General features: G+C 41.4%; 2 protein-coding genes across 5 annotated transcripts in view; both read right to left on the minus strand.

Annotated features, from left to right (window-relative positions):
- DNAJC6 (DnaJ heat shock protein family (Hsp40) member C6) overlaps window positions 1-17,117 on the minus strand; it is a 155,206-nt gene that overhangs the window by 1,529 nt on the left and 136,560 nt on the right. For 3 of the 4 annotated variants that reach the window (XM_049774388.1, XM_049774390.1, XM_049774391.1), the window contains exons 13-18: window positions 16,238-16,372; window positions 9,539-9,607; window positions 6,602-6,736; window positions 4,104-4,367; window positions 1,689-1,831; window positions 80-256 (exon numbers count right to left, since the gene is read on the minus strand). In XM_049774388.1, coding sequence (XP_049630345.1) covers window positions 80-256; window positions 1,689-1,831; window positions 4,104-4,367; window positions 6,602-6,736; window positions 9,539-9,607; window positions 16,238-16,372 — 923 coding nt within the window. The remainder of the gene's footprint in view (window positions 1-79; window positions 257-1,688; window positions 1,832-4,103; window positions 4,368-6,601; window positions 6,737-9,538; window positions 9,608-16,237; window positions 16,373-17,117) is intronic. The other variant, XM_049774389.1, reaches the window with a different exon arrangement.
- Window positions 10,672-11,222, minus strand: LOC126010823 (60S ribosomal protein L17-like). The gene has a single exon (XM_049774426.1). The coding sequence runs from the start codon at window positions 11,160-11,162 to the stop codon at window positions 10,779-10,781; it is 384 nt and encodes a 127-aa protein (XP_049630383.1). The 5' UTR covers window positions 11,163-11,222; the 3' UTR covers window positions 10,672-10,778.

The following is a 17,117-nucleotide window of genomic DNA, read 5'->3' on the forward strand; positions in this document are numbered from 1 at the left end:
AATGATGCACTAAGCTACATGTTGAAAGGAGGATGTCAGGAGAGGAAGAGCAGAAACAGGTGGAAAGGGGGTCACTCACTTTGTCGGGATGCACCACCAGCACAGCTCTCCTGTACACCTTCTTCACCTGCTCCGGCGTCACCAGGTCGGCCATGCTCACCGGCTTCCACTTGGTCTCCCCCTCCCACAGTACAGTGTGCATCGTGGACAGCAGCGCTCGGATGTTCCTCTCTTTGCCTTCAATCCACTCCAGAATCTGAAAGTGTGGGGGAAATTGGGAGAGTTAAGATCTGGGGCTAAAGGGATGGATCAAAGAGCTGGAACATAATAAGCAGGAGCCCTGGGTTTGATCCCTGGCACTAAACAAAAAACAGAAAAGAAATTCAAATGGATTTTGAGTCTCAAAGATCTGCTTTAAGATTGTGTATTCCATCCTGCTCTGGCAGCGTCTAAGAATTTGGGGTGTCCTACACGCTCGTGCTGACTCTTCATCCTAAGATTCATTACCTCTTCCTACCTGTTCTTCCTGGATAACTCATCCCATGCTTCAAAAGCTTACTCAGGGGATTTCTAGCTTGCTTTTTGAAGGTGTAATTTCCCTGCCTCTCCTATAACTGCCACCCACCTTATGGACTCCTTCCTAAACTATAAAGTATAGAATGGCTCAGTCCCTGAATTCAAAGCTGCTGCTCTGTAAAGTAATGACTGCATCCTTAAATAGGAAGTGGAAGGAAATTATATAAACCAGGAACCTCATCCCCTGTGGATGCCTCTCCCATCTTGCCAAGCCTCTGGTCTCATTTTATAGAAAGCGCTAAGCCCCGGGCACATTAATATTAGTCTATCAGCAAAGGAAAAGATCCTGAGGATGTCTCAGAACCTGGTATGTATAGAAAGTTTTCAAGGCAGAATAAGAAAATAAATAAGAAGATAACATCCTTATTATCAAGTTATAAAAATTTACCTTTGGAATAAAATGTTATCTGAAGAACAATATCACTTCTTTTGTTTTGTTTTGTTTTGTTTTGAGGCCACACTGAGTGATGCTCAGAGGTTACGCCTGGCTTTGCACTCAGGAATTATTCCTAGCAGTGCTCAGGGACCATACAGGATGCCAAGGATCAAACGCATATCAGCTGGTACATGACAAACATCCTATCCACCCTACTATTGCTCTGGCCCTACAAAATCTCGTCTTAAAGAGTTCATCGAGCTCATCTGAACATAGAAACAAAGAAACCCTTTGCTACCTCACCATGGAGTGAAGCATATTAAAGAAATGAAATAGCATGTCCACCTTGCCCACGCCACTGTGCTATAAGAGGACACAGATATGACCAGAGATATGCCCTGCTAGGACAGGGCAGCATGCACCAAGTGAAAGACCCTGCTGGAGGTCTAGCACAGCGCCCCCTATAGGTCAGCCTCACACCATGCCCTACCAGTGGTCCTCAAACTATGGCCCACAGGCCACATATTGTATTTGTATCTCTTTTGTTTCTTCATTGCAAAATAAGATATATGCAGTATGCATAAGAATTCGTTCATAAGTTTTGTTTTTACTATAGTCAGACCCTCCAATGGTCTGAGGGACAGTGAACTGGCCCCCTGTTTAAAATGTTTGAGGACCCCTGCAACAACCTTGGCAGAGAGAATCCTTCCACTGGGGCTGGCCCCAGCTCACGCACCTTTAATTTCTCAGGATCCATTTCCTTGGCCATTTCCTCCTTCCTCATCTCAGCTATTGTTCGAGGCCCTTTCTTGTCTTTGTGTGCGCTGAAACCTTGGCTGGAGAGGAGGTCTTCAAAGTCGGCTGCTTTTTGTTTCCCTTCTGCAATAAAAATTTGGAGTAGTCGATATTACAGTTTGTAAACATTCCATCGGGCATCATTTTTCATATACTGAGAGTCATCTTGCATAGTAAGGGCATGAGACTGTTTTTACCCATTTTACAAATAAGGAAAATGAAGTTCAGAGAATTTAAGAGATCCATAAGAATTAAACAATACATCCATGACGAAGCTAAGACTTGAAGTTGGAAAATCAGATGAATCCGCTTACATGACTCCATTGTTTTAGAGCTGAATATACTCTTGATTTCCACTACCTCATTTCACCTCAGGCATACAGTTTGTATCATGATGTCACTAAGATCCAGGTTTTGGTACCTGAATTCCATATATACCAACATTCTTCCTGCCCACAACCTGCTGACAATTCTAATTCATGAAGAATACTCTTCCCCCCCTAAGTTTGTTTCTATCTTCACAAAGTCCAAAATCCCAAAGTGAGACTTCAAGCTCCATCAATTGTCAGTAGTATGAACATTAAAGAGCTATTTCTATGTTCCTCAGTGCCCTCATCTATAACAGTGGTGCTGGTAATACCAATGCTAATTTAACATGATTCTTTTGAGAATAGATCAGATACCATTTTAAAGTGCTTAGAATAGAGTCTGGTTATTTGTTTGTTTGTTTATTGGTGTGGGAGCTATACCCAGAAATCCTCTAGGGTTACTCTAGACTCAGTTTAGGAAACATTCCTAGTAGTACTTGGGAAACTATATGGAATATCAGGGATCAAACCCAAGTTAACTATGTGTAAGGCCTTACCCACTGTACTATCTCTACAGACCCATAGAACCTGATTTTTTGTTTTTTGTTTTTTGGGTCACACTCTACAGCACTCAGGGGTTACTCCAGGCTCCACGCTCAGAAATCGCCCCCGGCAGGCTTGGGGGACCATATAAATTCGAACCACCATCCTCCTCCATGTAAGGCAAACGCCTTACTGCTGTGCTATCTCTCTGGCCCCAGAACCTGATTATTTAAATACTTGTAAAATGAAAACAAAGCAACTCAAACTGAGCAGTCAATGTCTAACCAATGTCTAATGCACACAGGCACTAACATGTAAGTGTTCTGGGGTCAGGGATATTGGCTATCTTGTATGCCTCAGTGTCCCCAATGTTTTCTGCACTGAAAATGCTGCATTAATATGTGCTAAGTGAAGACAGTCACTCCACATAGACTCAAAATCACCATGGGGAATGTTCTCTATATTCCCGACAAAAGAATTCCTATTGTGTGAAGCACCTGGGCCAGACCCAGGGTCATTGGACCTACTGAGAAGACCTCTGGAGCCAGAGTGCCTGGTTCACATCATAGCTCTGTGACTTACTTAGGACATTTCTACATTGATCTTTCTCACTGATTACACATCTATTAATAGGAGATGGGCAATAATACAAAAGTAATACATGAAAACTGCTTGAGACACTCCCTGGCATAGAGTGAGCACCTGACAAATGTTAACTACGAGTAGTTGTAAAAGTAAAGATTGCTCCTTTCCCAAGTTCCCCAGAGAGAAAGGACTGTTTTCTCATCATGTCCCTTTCCATGACATTCTTGGGTGGGATCAAATCAACTGGAACAACCACCAACCAGTTAAGAAGAAATAGCAAATGACTAAGATACATATATGCCTCTCACAGGTGTACCGGTATAAATATAAAATGTTTAAAAAGTACTTTCTTAAGGCCAGAAAAATAGTACAACAGGTAGAATGCTTGCCTTGTATGCGGCCAACCTAGGTTAGATCCCTGGCACTCTGCATCATCAGTTGCTCAAGCATTGCCAAAAGTGATTCTTGAGTACAGAGCCAGAAATAAACCCTGAGCACCATGAGGTGTGACCCCCAGCTCAAAATAAATCAACAAACAACATACTTTATTTTCTACCCTCTCTCATAAAAGAATCACAACTTCAAGATCACACACACTTCCATTCACAAGCATCCAATATTCATCTAGTTCCTACTAGGGGTCAAACATTAGGTACTAATGATAAAGTGGAAACAAATAAAACATAATTCCTGCCTTCCTCTCCAAGTGAAGGAGATGGGTAAGCTAGCCTGCAGCTGTAAACAACACCATGTGTTGGAAACACAATAAATTCAAGGGTCTCACTAACACCCAGGGAGCACAGATCACAGTGTCTCTCTCTATAATGATCAGATTGCTTCAGGAATTACCAGAACACGCCCAAGAAGAATGACAACAAAGCCAGGCTGTCTGGTGGTCAGCTTGCACCCATCGTCCTTACCCAGATTAGCAGGTCCTTTGCCTCGTTCACTCTGTCCACCCGGAACGGAGGAGAAGCTCACATTGTAGTTGGGCCGGTTCTGGGGAGAGGAGTGAGGCATGCCAGGCTGGGGCTTCGACTGGGTCTGCTGCCAGCCGTAACCAGCACCCTGCTGCCACCCGCTGCCCATGGGCTGGGGAGAAGCTTTCTGGGGTGAGCTGAGAGGTGGGAATCCTCCACCCAGTCCAGTTGGTGTGGTGGGTTTGCTGGCAAATGAAGCACTTCCTGTAGGGGAATAGAAGAAGGAGAGAGAGAGAAAGAAGGCAATGTGATTTGGAGCAGCCTCTAAGTTTTGTGCCCAAGTTCGAGTTGGCAGGAGCATCAGTGGAAATTGACTTCACTGACAGCATCATTGACCTTCCTTCAGGTTTAGTAAATCACAAGCAGGGATTTCCTCTTATCACCCACATCCTTTAACATTTTGTGGCTTGGAATAGACAACTGATTGCAAGCACAAATGATCCTGTTTTTTCCTCTGGATGGACAAACCACAGCTCAGAGAACTAAAAACTAAAAACTTGTATCTCAAAGATACAAGTCCTGGCTTGATAGCACAGGACCTCAAGCCAAAGGACACTTGGCTTTTTTCTAAGGCCAATCCCTTCCCTTCCGCCTTTTTGTTGTTGTTATTTTGTTTGTTTTTTGTTTTTCGGCCACATCCGGTTGTCACTGGGTTGTCACTCAGGACTCCTGGCTATTTGCTCAGAAATCGCTCCTGGCTTGGGGGACCATATGGATGCCAGGGGATTAAACCACAGTCCATCCTAGGCTCTATGCGCAAGGCAGATGCTTTAAGGCTTGTGCCACCACTCCACCCCCCCTCCACCCTTTAAGGTGTGTGGGTGTACCTATTTAAGACCCTGAGACCCACCCATTTCTGGGAGGGGTCTTGGGAACCGGATAGTAGGCGTAACTCTACCTGCAAGACCCGGCCCATTCCGGGGAGGGGTCTTGGAATAGGTAGATAAACCCGGGAGCCAGGGGGTTAAGGGTCTTTGCCTTTTGGCCCTGCTGGGCCCTCGGGGGGACATGGCTGAAATAAGACGCAGGGCAAGCCTGGAATGGCTAAATGCTTGAAAGGTTATGAGATAGGCCACACACCTGTGGTGGTCAGGGCATGAATAAAGATAATGCTTCCTGAGGTCTGCCTGCTTGTGAGTTTGATTCAGCCGTTCGCCTAACCTGGAACCTGCCGAATCATGGGGGTTGCTGAGCCACGTGGCCTGGGATGGCACAGAGAGAAATCCACCGCCATCCAGCCCCATCGTTAATTATTTAATGCAAGAAAGGTGGAATTCTTCCTCAATTCTACTTCACTGGAATAAAAACTACTAATAAACAAAATCGAAGTTGACATCATATTTACAATCATATTTGTAATCAAGCTGTTTAAATAAAGATATAAAAAAGAAAGGGGCGAAAGGTAGTCACTTTGGTGGTGGTTAATTAGCACATCACATTTTAATTACTATTTTAATATCTTAATAATATTATATTCATGTTTCCTAAACTACAGTAATGTATATATGAATAAATAAAAAAAGAATGTTCACATCTTGAGATATGACTTACACTTCAGTTATTGGGATTAATCATTGCTTATTTAAGTGCAGGTGGCTAAAGATACACAAAGGTGTTTTTGAAACACCTTTGAGTTCAATTTCATGAGAAATCAACTCAATCAATATTGTGACAATTTAGAACAAGGCAGTTTTATTCAGCTTTAAAAAGGGAGATCGGTGGTTTACACCTGAAAGTTTTGTAGAATTTTGATTCTATAATCTCTTAACTGTCAAATACTCACTGCAGATAGGCTGGGTTGTTACCAAACTACCAGGAAGACCCGTTGTGGCTAGTGTTGAAAGGGGAGGGAAGAGAAACTAAAATATGGCCATCTCCATACATCCTTTCATGCCCCAATCACAAAATGGCAGCAAAGTAACATTGATACGGTAGTGTTTGGATGTTACTCCCAGTTCTATGCTCAGGGATCATGTGGTGCTGGGAATTAAACTGAGGTCAGGGGCCGAAGCAATAGCACAGTGTTAGGGCATATGCCTTGCATGAGGCCAAAAAGGACGAACCCCTAGGGCATATGCCTTGCATGAGGCCAAAAAGGACGAACCCCGGTTCAATTCCCAGCAATCCATATGTTCCCCGGTGTTTGCCAGGAGTAATTTCTGAGTGCAGAGCCAGAAGTAACCCCTGAGCATCATCAGGTATGACTCAAAAACCATTAGTTAAAGTCTATGTCATTTTTAAAGCACCAATCTTGGAAAAACAACAACAGCAACAACAACAAAAAACACCAATCTTGAAATTTAAAGTAGCATTTTCAAGGATACATAAAATTTCAGTTCCCAAGGAACAATACCAGTTTTTTTTTTGTGTGTGTGTGTGTGACAGCAAGGATTTCTACTCATGGCTCGGAGACAGACTTGAGTGTGACTTCTCTTTACCTGTTAAGTTTGTTCCCAGCGTCCCGAGGTCGGCAAAAGGATCCAAAGTCTGGGGCTTGTTCTGATGGGTGGGCGTGCCATGAGAGGATCCTGTGGGGCTGGTGGCGGCTGACTTGCTTCCCATCCCAAAACCTCCTGAAAGGAAATGAGCATCACTGAGAAAGAGTTTGTTGTTCAGGCTCAACTTTGAAATCTCAACTCCAGAGTGACTGCTCTTCCTGTCTCCAGGGCACAACAGGCCTGGGTTTAGAAATAGGTTAGAAGTTGTTGGATCTCGTTTCTCTGACTTAAATGGATGTACAGAGATGTATATGTCATTTCCTGTGAACTAGTATGCCAAGTTGTTTACTTCTCACGTCACTTAAATTCCTTGTTTCCTGGTGGATTTGGGGTCAAGTCTGGGTTTTTATTCTATGATATTCTAACTGAGTAACTTTAGTAATATTGCTTAAATTCTCTGAGCTCCAGCATATTTTTATATGTTTAATAAAGAAACACCAATTGCTTAAGAAAACTGCTGTGATATGCACAGGATGCATATGCTGAGGGGTACCTTTACTTACATAGTGCTAGGAAAACAATTATACAAGATAATTCAATGAATTCCCTACTGACCATGAAAGTCTCTTTATGGCAGACAATTCCAGCTCTTAAACAAATTTGCTGTGAACAAAGACTATTCAGCACCTAAAAGTACCAGAAATTTTCCTGCCATGCACTTTACATAATTACTCAGCTCTATAGGATAAGAATTATGAATCTTATTTTACAGATATTAAAAAGTGAGGTAAGACCTATTATTTAAAAAATGCATGCATGTATGAAGAGAGAGAATGTACAGGAAAGCATACACCATTCATGTGGCTGATTTCTTTTTTTTCTTTGATCTATTTACATTGTGAGGGCTTGGGGTCACATACCCTGTAGTGCTCAGGGGTTATTCCTGGCTCTGTGTTCAAGAATAATCCCGGAAGTGCTAGGGGGACCATATAAGTTTCTGGGGATCCAAGGAGCAAGTACAGGACTTGCCTTACATGCAGCCAACTCCAATTACATTACCAGTATCACATATGGTTCCCTGAGCCATGTGTTAATCCTGAGTACAGAATAGGAATAAGGCCTTGAGCACCATGGGGTTTGGCCCAAAAATTTGGAGGAAAAATAAGGATTTGTTCAAAAATAAATACTAAAACACATCTAAATTTATAAATAATTTTATAAATATAAATTTATAAATAAACTTATAAATAAACCTAAATATGTCCCATTGTTTCATGATGTTGTCAACACAAACATTTGGCAGAAGGGACTTAGAAAAGTAACGAAAGACGAATGTCATGGGGCTGGAGCAGTGGCACAAGCAGTAAGGTGTCTGCCCTGCCCACGCTAGCCTAGGACGGACCACAGTTTGAGCCCCTGACATCCCATATGGTCCCCCAAGCCAGGAGTGATTTCTGAGCACATAGCCAGGAGTAACCCCTTAGCATCACCGGGTGTGGCCCAAAAACCAAAAACCAAAAAAATAAAGACAAATGTTAGAGAAAAACCAAACCAATGATACTCCCAAGTTGATTGGTTTCTGGGCTGAAAACTCTGGACCTTTTCAAAGGGAGGTGGGCATCCTTACCCTACATCCCAATCCCCATTCTGCCAGAAGGCCCCACTCACTCCCCATAGTCTCTAGCATATATATATAGTCCAAGTTCACGACTAATCTCAAGAGATGCCAAGCCAAAGAATCAGTAAAGTTCAGTTCCTAGAGTGTACAGGAGTGTGCAATCATATATGTGGCTGCATGATACCTCCAAATTTCACAATACTGACAGCTCAGTAGTAACACAGCAATTTAGATAAAAAGTTGCATAGAATGCTGCACCAATGTGAGCAAAAACAATTTTCTAAAAAACTATTTTTTGATCATTCCATTTGCCATTTTATTTTAATAAGCAATATATAAATAAATAATTTTGTAATTTCCAAAGGGACAGGTTTGGTGTTTAAGGGGTGGGAACTTTGATGGAGGGAAAATCACACTGATGTGGAATTAGTGTTGAAATATTAATGACTGAAACAACTATTATGAACAACTCTGTAAATCATTGTTTAAATAAAATATTAAAGAAAGTTAAGGTCCAGAGAGATAGCACAGCAGTGTTTTCCTTGCAAGCAGCCGATCCAGTACCAAAGGTGGTTGGTTCGAATCCCAGTGTCCCATATGGTTCCCTGTGCCTGCCAGGAGCTATTTCTGAGCAGACAGCCAGGAGTAACCCCTGAGCATCGCTGGGTGTGGCCCAAAAAACAAAAAAAAAACAAAAAGAAAGTTAAGTAAGGGGGCCGGAGAGATAACATGGAGTTAAGGCATTTGCCTTGCAGGCAGAAGGTTAGTGGTTTGAATTCCAGCATCCCATATGGTCCTCTGAGCCTGCTAGGAGCGATTTCTGATTTCTGAGCTTAGAGCCAGGAGTAACCCCTGAGCGCTGCGGGTGTGACCCAAAATTAAAAAAAAAAAGAAGAAGAAGAAGAAAAGAAAGTTAAGTAAGTTAAGTAAGAAACTTAAAAAGGTCATTAAAGTTAAGAAAATTGAGAGCACACAGATCTACCATGTCATCAGGAACAATATACCAAAGCTCTGACATAATGTCTTTAGTTTATTGAGTAAGCCTATACTAGTCTGTAAGGATTCTCACATAGTAGGTGGGATTACTCTCTAGTATTTGGTTAAAAGTACACCTGGAGCAAGGTGAGTAGGGTGTTTGCCTTGCACGCTGCCAACCCTGATTCAACCCCGGCATCCCATATGGTCCCCTGAACTTGCCAGGGTAATATCTGAGTGCAGAACCAAAAGGAATTCCTGAGTTCCACTGTGGTTCCCCCACAAAAATAAAAACAAAAACTAAAACAAAAAGAGTACACCAAACATTATCTTCTGATATTTACCTGGTTTAGCATGCCAGTCCCAACCTCCTGAAACATCTGGCTGAATGTTCACAGCAGGTGTGCTAGAAGCTGAAAATGGAGAGAAGCAAACACTCAGCACACAATACTCAAAACCCACTGAGTTCACAATGGTAACAGATGGCCCTCATAGGATGTTTGCATGGCCTGTCAAGCTCTCAAGTCATTCATCTCAACCTCTGAGCTCTTGCTATGTTCTCAAACACTGATGAAGTGTACTTCATCTATATTTACTTATCTGAGTGTTTGTAGAGGACTGTGGCAATATTGCTTACCACAGTTTGGGTGGGGTTAATCTCTAGACATTTTGAGTTACAACTGTGTACGTGTTGATCTCCATTAAATTGTGAGCTCCTTGAAGATAAGAACTACTTTATTTATCTCTCTATGTTCCACCTCTTCATTCAAAAGGAAGTTACTGGGGCAGAGGTGTTAGGTGAAATTCAATTCACCTTAGGCTGGCGTTGACAACAACAATGCACAAACCGAAGCTGTAATAACTTCCCCATGTCATGAACTAAAAATGGTGTAGCTCATGTGCTGCAGACGCCAGCACCTCTAAGCAGGTTCTTCGTGGAGTCTGGGAAACCTTCACGGGGAGAGAGTGGGAACACGAAATGGCGGAAAGACGGAACAATATTGTAGAAATGAATTACCACACACAATGCATGGGGACTTGTGTCTAGAAAGACGAAGACAAATTTATTTTTTGAGGTGGGTAACTTTTAAGGGGTGAGCTCTGGAATGCGGGGTGTAATTTTGGAGATCAAAGAAAGTGGGAGATGGTCAGGGAAACAGAATGAAAGGCCATGGCTAAAATCTGCATATTAAAGAACCGATACTGAAGGTGAAAATAAGTTTCTGTTGTAGGTTAGCTTTGTTTTGGGTAAGCAGGAGAAACCAGGTAATTTTCAGGGAAGTGGGAAGAGAGAGAAATGTTTTAGAGTTTTGGGGAAAACTGAAAATTGCTTTACTCATGAGCTAAGTTTTGGGAAAAAAAAAAAAACATGATCTTGGCGCCAAGGTAGCAGAGATCACAGAGAACTGGTCAGTGGGAGACTTTTGGCGGGATTTGATACTGTGCTTCTTTGTTAGAAAGAAATATTGAGGCCTGATTTCTTTTTTTTTTTTTTTTTTAGTTAGATCCATTTATTTTATGCTTAGTTTATTCCCGTGCCATAAGTTTTTGCTTCTTCAGTTTCTTCTGTGAGATCTTTTTTTTCTATGCAACTTCCTCTTCAGGTTTAGGAACTATCTGCTCTTTCTCAGTCAGAATCATCTCAATGTGGCAGGGAGAACTCATGTATGGGTTAATACGCCCATGAGCCCTGTAAGTCCTGCGGCGCATCTTGGGTGCTTTGTTCACCTGAATATGCTCGATGACCAGGGAATCAACATTTAAACCCTTAAGTTCAGCATTGCTCTCTGCATTTTTAAGCATGTGCAGTAAAAATTCAGCACTTTTTTTGGGCCAACGACCCTGTGTCCAACCCCACTGTTTGGCCTGGGCACACCTGCCAACACCACCATTGTAACGCCGGAAGGGCACACACTGCTTTTGCAGGGTGACGTCTTTCAGATACTTAGTGGCTTTTCGGATATGCATGCCTTTGATGGCCTGAGCTGTTTCCCGAGTGTTTTTGAAATGAACGCGAAGGCTCGAGCCTCTGGTGAGGCCTGATTTCTAATAGTGGTCAAAAATAAAGAGAGAGATAGTTACAGCCACGTTTAGAATTATAGCCAAACAATCCACGCAAAGGGTCAACTGATTTGACTGCTCTAAGCGGGCCTTTTTGGCAAATAATTCTTTTTCAGGAGTGCAACACTTCTGATGTTTGCCCTTCCTGAGTGGGGTGTAACACTCATGTATCAGGTACTGGTACTCACTGAACATTAGTGATGTCAGAGATTTGTCTACTGTCACTACACCTTAAAAACAGACTATGCCCCACTTCAAAGTTCCAAATGTAGAATGCTCAGCTAAAGAAATGCTCAACTGAGCAGGATGAGGTAAAAAGAAGACATGTTGGTTGGTTGAATAAGTTGTTTCTGAATTTATAAAATTCAAACGAGGGGCCAGTGGTTGAAAAAAAAAATCCAAAGAAGAAATAGGATGCTGGGTCAGAGAATGAGCTCAATACTATGTATGCATTGTTTTACAAGCATGAGTCCCAGGTATGGTTCTCAACAATGCATGATCACTGAGCACAGAGACAGAAGTAGTTTGAGCACCATGGTGTGTGGTCCAAAAACCAAAAATTAAGTACAAAGAATGCTGTAAGAAACCAATTCTTCCTAAGGGATCTCTAGATTCTTTCTATAAAATAAGTACAATAAAAATACTAAACCAATATTACATTATGACTAAAAACACACACATGCACGCACACACAAAGAGATGTGCATTTGTCTACCCTACCAACAAAGAGTCAATCAATCACCCAAGACTACATTACCATGCCCTTTTATTCATCTCTTTTGTCTGCTTGTGCCTTCCGATTAAGTAAAAAAAAAAAAAATCAAAGTCAATATCAACAATAGGTATTTTTCCCTTTATATTTATCTTCCTCCACAGTAATTCATGAAAACTGCTGTGAAAATTAGCTCATTTTGCTAACAATTCTTGTCTTATTTCCTCTGAACTCTGATCTTAATTGCATCTAGTTCTGAACTAGAATGCAGAACTAGATGCAATTATCTTCAACATTATTATTAGGGGCCACTCTCGAGGCAGCAGGTGCCTATAGTAGGAGGGGCCCAGCAGCAGGTGTCTTGCTCCCTTTGGATCTGTTGGGAATCCCTTTGTTGATAGGGCCACTCTCATGGTGGCCTGGCTGGTAGCCCGAACATTATTATTAACCAAGTTTACAAATATGTAGGGCCACCTACTATGTGCAAGGTACCATCATAGATTCAGAAAACTAGAAGATATATTGTTTGTCCTCAAACAATTTCAAAACCCTTAGTATAAAAAAAGAGATAAATAAAAAATTAATTACCTGATGTATTTAACATCTACTTTACTGTAGTTGTTGACTTGGCCTTATACTTGTTTGTTTGGTTGGGCCACAACTGGTGATGCTCAGGAGAAACTTCTGGCTCTATATTCAGGAATGATAACTGACAGTATTCAGTTATACTCAAATACTCAAATCAGCCACATGCAAGCAAGTACCCTATCCACTGTACTATTGCTCCATTGTTTTTCTAATTATTCTCTTTAAAGTAGGAGCTGAAGTTATAGCACAGCGGTAGGTCATTTGCCTTGCACACAGATGACCTGAGACAGACCTGGGTTTGATCCCCATCATCCCATATGGTCTCCCGAGCCTGCCAGGAATGAATTCTGAGCAAAGAGCCAGGAGTAACACCTGACAGGTACCAGGTGGCCCCAAAACAAACAAACAAATGAAAACAAAACAAAAAATAGAGTTTGATAGATATTTGTTGAACTCAAAGGAAACATTTCTTGCTTTTCAGAAGAGACAAGTTGGTACCCAGTGTAAAGTGCCCCCAAGGAATTGTAAATGGGCAATCTGATGGCCTATTCTACCCTGTAAATCTCTCCTATATTGTTCTAAATGAAGACGACGCAGCCTATCTGACAATGGAATTGTTATTGCTTTCCTAGCCAAGATAAAGGAAAATTCTCTCCACTCACTGGCATAAAACAGGCACTCATGAGAAGCCTGGTCACCAAAGCAAAGCTGTAGAGCCTGGCTTAAATAGGGTGAGAAGCAACACATCCAAACTAGCTGACACAAAAGAAGCAGAAGCAGAAGGGTTTGTCAAAGTGTGAGAGAACATCTATGCCTATGGGACCTCACGGTAGGAAGCTTCTCCAAACAATACAGCCACAGGGTTCACATTGGAGAAATAATCTGACTTTATAAATGCTACCACTGTGCATCAAGAGACTGGGAGGAAAAAGGAGTTAATTCACTTCATACTGATATCTTAGACAGAAAGGAAAATGGTGGGGCCAGAGAGGCAGCATATAGTCAACTTGGGTTCAATCTCAGCACCAGGAGTGATCCATGAATGCAAAGCCAGGAGTAAGCCCTAAGTACAAGTAGGTGTGCCCCCCCCCTCCATAATAGCGAAGAAAGTACTTGCTCTCTGTGCTGTGAATTCCTCTAGACACTGAGAAAACATGATTACCCCTCAAAGAAAACCTTAACATCCAAGTCATTATTCAAACTATTAGAAGTTGAAGATGAAAATGCAGGGTGTGAAGGGAAGTGGGTCTAGGTTTAGAAAGAGGAATAATGAGAAATAATAAAGAGCAGGAGTCAAGGAAATTCAGGAACACTGGTGATATTGTTAAGGAAGGACAGAGCTAAACATCCAAACCACAGAGTCAACAACACTGAAATCATGAGACCCAAACTTTAACAACCAAACTTAGAAAGGTGCAAGTCAACCAAACTTAAGAAGGTGGCAGGCTGAAAGGAAAGCCTGGGAATATTGTTGGAGAGAAGTTGACACTGGTGGTGGGATTGGTGTTGGAACATTAAATGCCTAATAAAACTCAACTATGAATAACTTTGTAAATTACAGTGCTTTTATTTTATTTAATGATTTTGGTGCGAGGGCCACACCTTGTGGTGCTCAGGGGTTACTCCTGGCTCTGTGCTCAGAAATCATTCCTGGCAGGTTCAGGGGTCCATATGAGATGTCAGGGATCAAACCTGTGTTGGCCACATGCAAGGCAAATACCCTACCCGCAATGCTATGTCTCTGACCCCCTGCAGTGCTTTTATGAAAAAAAAATTAAAATAAAAAATGTTTTAAAAAGAAAGAAAACAGCAGTCAGAGTTGATCCCATTAAGACAACTCTGCACCAAGATTTTAAGCTGGTGAAGGAGTTAGCAGTGATGATATATGGAAAAAAGAAGCCAGCCAAGAGGCCAGTATGACTAGAATGGATTTTCAGAGGGAGAGCACAGAAGATGAGACACTGGGGTCCTGGCAAACAAAGTCTCTAAAGGTCATTTGGAGAAATTGGATTTCCATGAGGAGTGACCCAGGAAAACATTTTGAATAGAATAATGTCATATCTTACCTTTTAAGTAAGTGGCAAGAATAACTGCCTTCAACTATGTCCCTGCATCTTTCCTGCCGAGACAATCACTTTCCAGTCAAGAGATTCTCTTTGTTGTTTTTTGTTTTGGTTTGGAGTTCCACCACTGGTGCTCCCAAGTTATTCTTGGCTCTGCATTCAGGATCAGTCCTGATTTCTAAACACTATATTGGGGACCATATGTGGTGCCGAGGATCAAGCGCCAGTCAATCATGTGCAATCATAGCCCTACCCACTATACTATCAATTCTAGCCTCCATCACCCAGGGAGATCCTCTTAAGTGGGCACAATTCAAGGTGAGAGATGAAATTGCTTCTTATTGTCATATGGCCCCATGACAGGTAGTTTGAGACTTAAGGTCAACTAGAAATTAACCACTCAAGGAGGTCCTGGACTTATTTTCATTTTCAGTCAAGTTGTAATTCAACTTGATTATACAAATTCATTCTTTTGGGCCATCTGTGTAGTTTCTGTGATGTCAAGTTGTTTTTGGAATATTCTCTAGGCAAGCTTAGAGTGTTTTCAACAGAACACAGCTCTTAAGGTTGAAGTCAATATTTAAGAGCCTTTGACACTCAGAATGAATTACAAGTTCTCTAGCTCAAATCACTGTCCTTTTTTGAAGAGCTGCAGTTCTGGCAGCATTACTTAAGAGATAATACCCTTTTGCACTTGCAATTCTTATTCTTCCCACATACTCTTGGTTTTGAATGGAATGTGGGTCACATATGCAATTCAATTTTTTCTATTTGTCACATTTTAAAAGACACTGATAACATTTAATGATATCTTACTGAACCCAATATATTCAAAATATCTTAAGGAGTCAGTATAAAAATCCACGAGCTATTTTTATATAACATTTTGGAATAAGTTTTGAAATTTGGTGTGATTATTTTTTTATACTTAAACCTATATCAAATCAGAATTGCCATATATCTCTCCAGAGCTCAATAGTTACAAATAGCCTGTGGGTTTACATTAAAATAGTTTTAATACCCTGAGGTGTTGTAGTCTAAGCTTTGTTCTGTAGAACACTCATTTTATGGAATGCTCGTGTCACTTTTTATTAATTGGTGACTTGTATTTTTCAACACTTCAAAGATTTCGCCAGGGATTGGAGTGAGAGTACAATAAATAATGCACTTGTCTTGCATATGGTTCCCTGCATCCCATATGGCTCCTGGGGCCTATCAAGAATACTTCCTGAGTGCAGAGCTAGCAGTAACCCCCAAGCACCATCACATGTGGTCCAAACCCCCCCAAAAACAAGGAAATGAAATTTTTCTCCAATGCAGATACATCTTGCAGTCAAATAAAATTGGCAGCATTTTTCTTCTTTTCAAAAACAACTACCAACAAATAATTGCACAGCCCCCAAAAATATTTTACAAACCCAACAAAGTTAACTAGGATTCTTTATTGGCATTTCAGAGATTTTCCTAAGTTAATGTGAATTGGTTCATTTTCAAAAGCAAGATACATTCCATAGCGTTTTCAAAAACCAATGCCCACAAGCTGTTTTCATATGTGACCACCCAGTGAAATCTTAGGATAAACTATGTTCTACTGAAAACAATATAAAATAGTTCCTTACCATGCACAGTAGGTGAGGGGCTTCTTGTAGGCTGAAGAAAGGGGTCACTGGAAGCATTTGAGGTGCTCAGAAAAGAACCCAGCAAGTCTTGACCTGATGGTTTAGTAGGTGCTCCAAATGGGTCAAAGGTGGTACCTGGAAAGCAATAAAGGAAATAAAGGTACTTTCTGGTGCTCTTAGTTCATTCATTCATTCAAGAAATACTGAAGAATTGCCAGGCCAAGTACTTAGAAAGCTAGGATAATGTCTCTTAAGCTGTTTCATACGTCCATCCCGTCCTTAAAATTTCCTGCATGGCTAACAAGGGAGCCCAAGATTCCTAACCATACATGAAATTATTTCATCTTTGTCATAAAGGAAGTATCTAGATTTATCTATTAGAGGACCATCCAGCCTAAATGAGGGCTTTTGGGACTTTGGGCCTCTTAATACTGTAAGTCAACCAAGTTTATTGGCTAACAAAAAAGAAAAGGGCAACAGATAAATTAATAAGTGGCAAAACGAAGATTAGGCCTTAGGAGGTGCTTAATGGACTGTCATATGTCGAACACATTAGTGAACAAATGCTAGATGGGTGGGTGTATTGGGTAGAGGTTGCTATTAAGGCAAAGCATTAAAAAATACCTTCATTGACCAGGTTTATTTTGTTTATTTTGTCTTTGGGCCACATTCAGATGTGCTTGAATTTGCTCCTGACTCTGTGCTCAGGGATCACTTCTGCAGGGCTCAGGGGACCATATGGGGTGCCAGGAATTGAACCTAGGACAGCAGCGTGCTAGGCAAATGCCCTGCCTACTATACTATCACTCCAGGCCAGGTCTTGTTTATTTTAGTTTAATGTTTTTACTGGTTTATCTCTCCATTGGAAGTTTAAAAAAAA

Source organism: Suncus etruscus, chromosome 6 (assembly GCF_024139225.1).
Source record: "Suncus etruscus isolate mSunEtr1 chromosome 6, mSunEtr1.pri.cur, whole genome shotgun sequence".
NCBI lineage: Eukaryota > Metazoa > Chordata > Mammalia > Eulipotyphla > Soricidae > Suncus > Suncus etruscus.

What these genes read in the sequence shown, in the direction of transcription:
- LOC126010823 (XM_049774426.1), bottom strand. Translation starts at nt 11,162, where the DNA reads ATGCATATCCGAAAAGCCACTAAGTATCTGAAAGACGTCACCCTGCAA.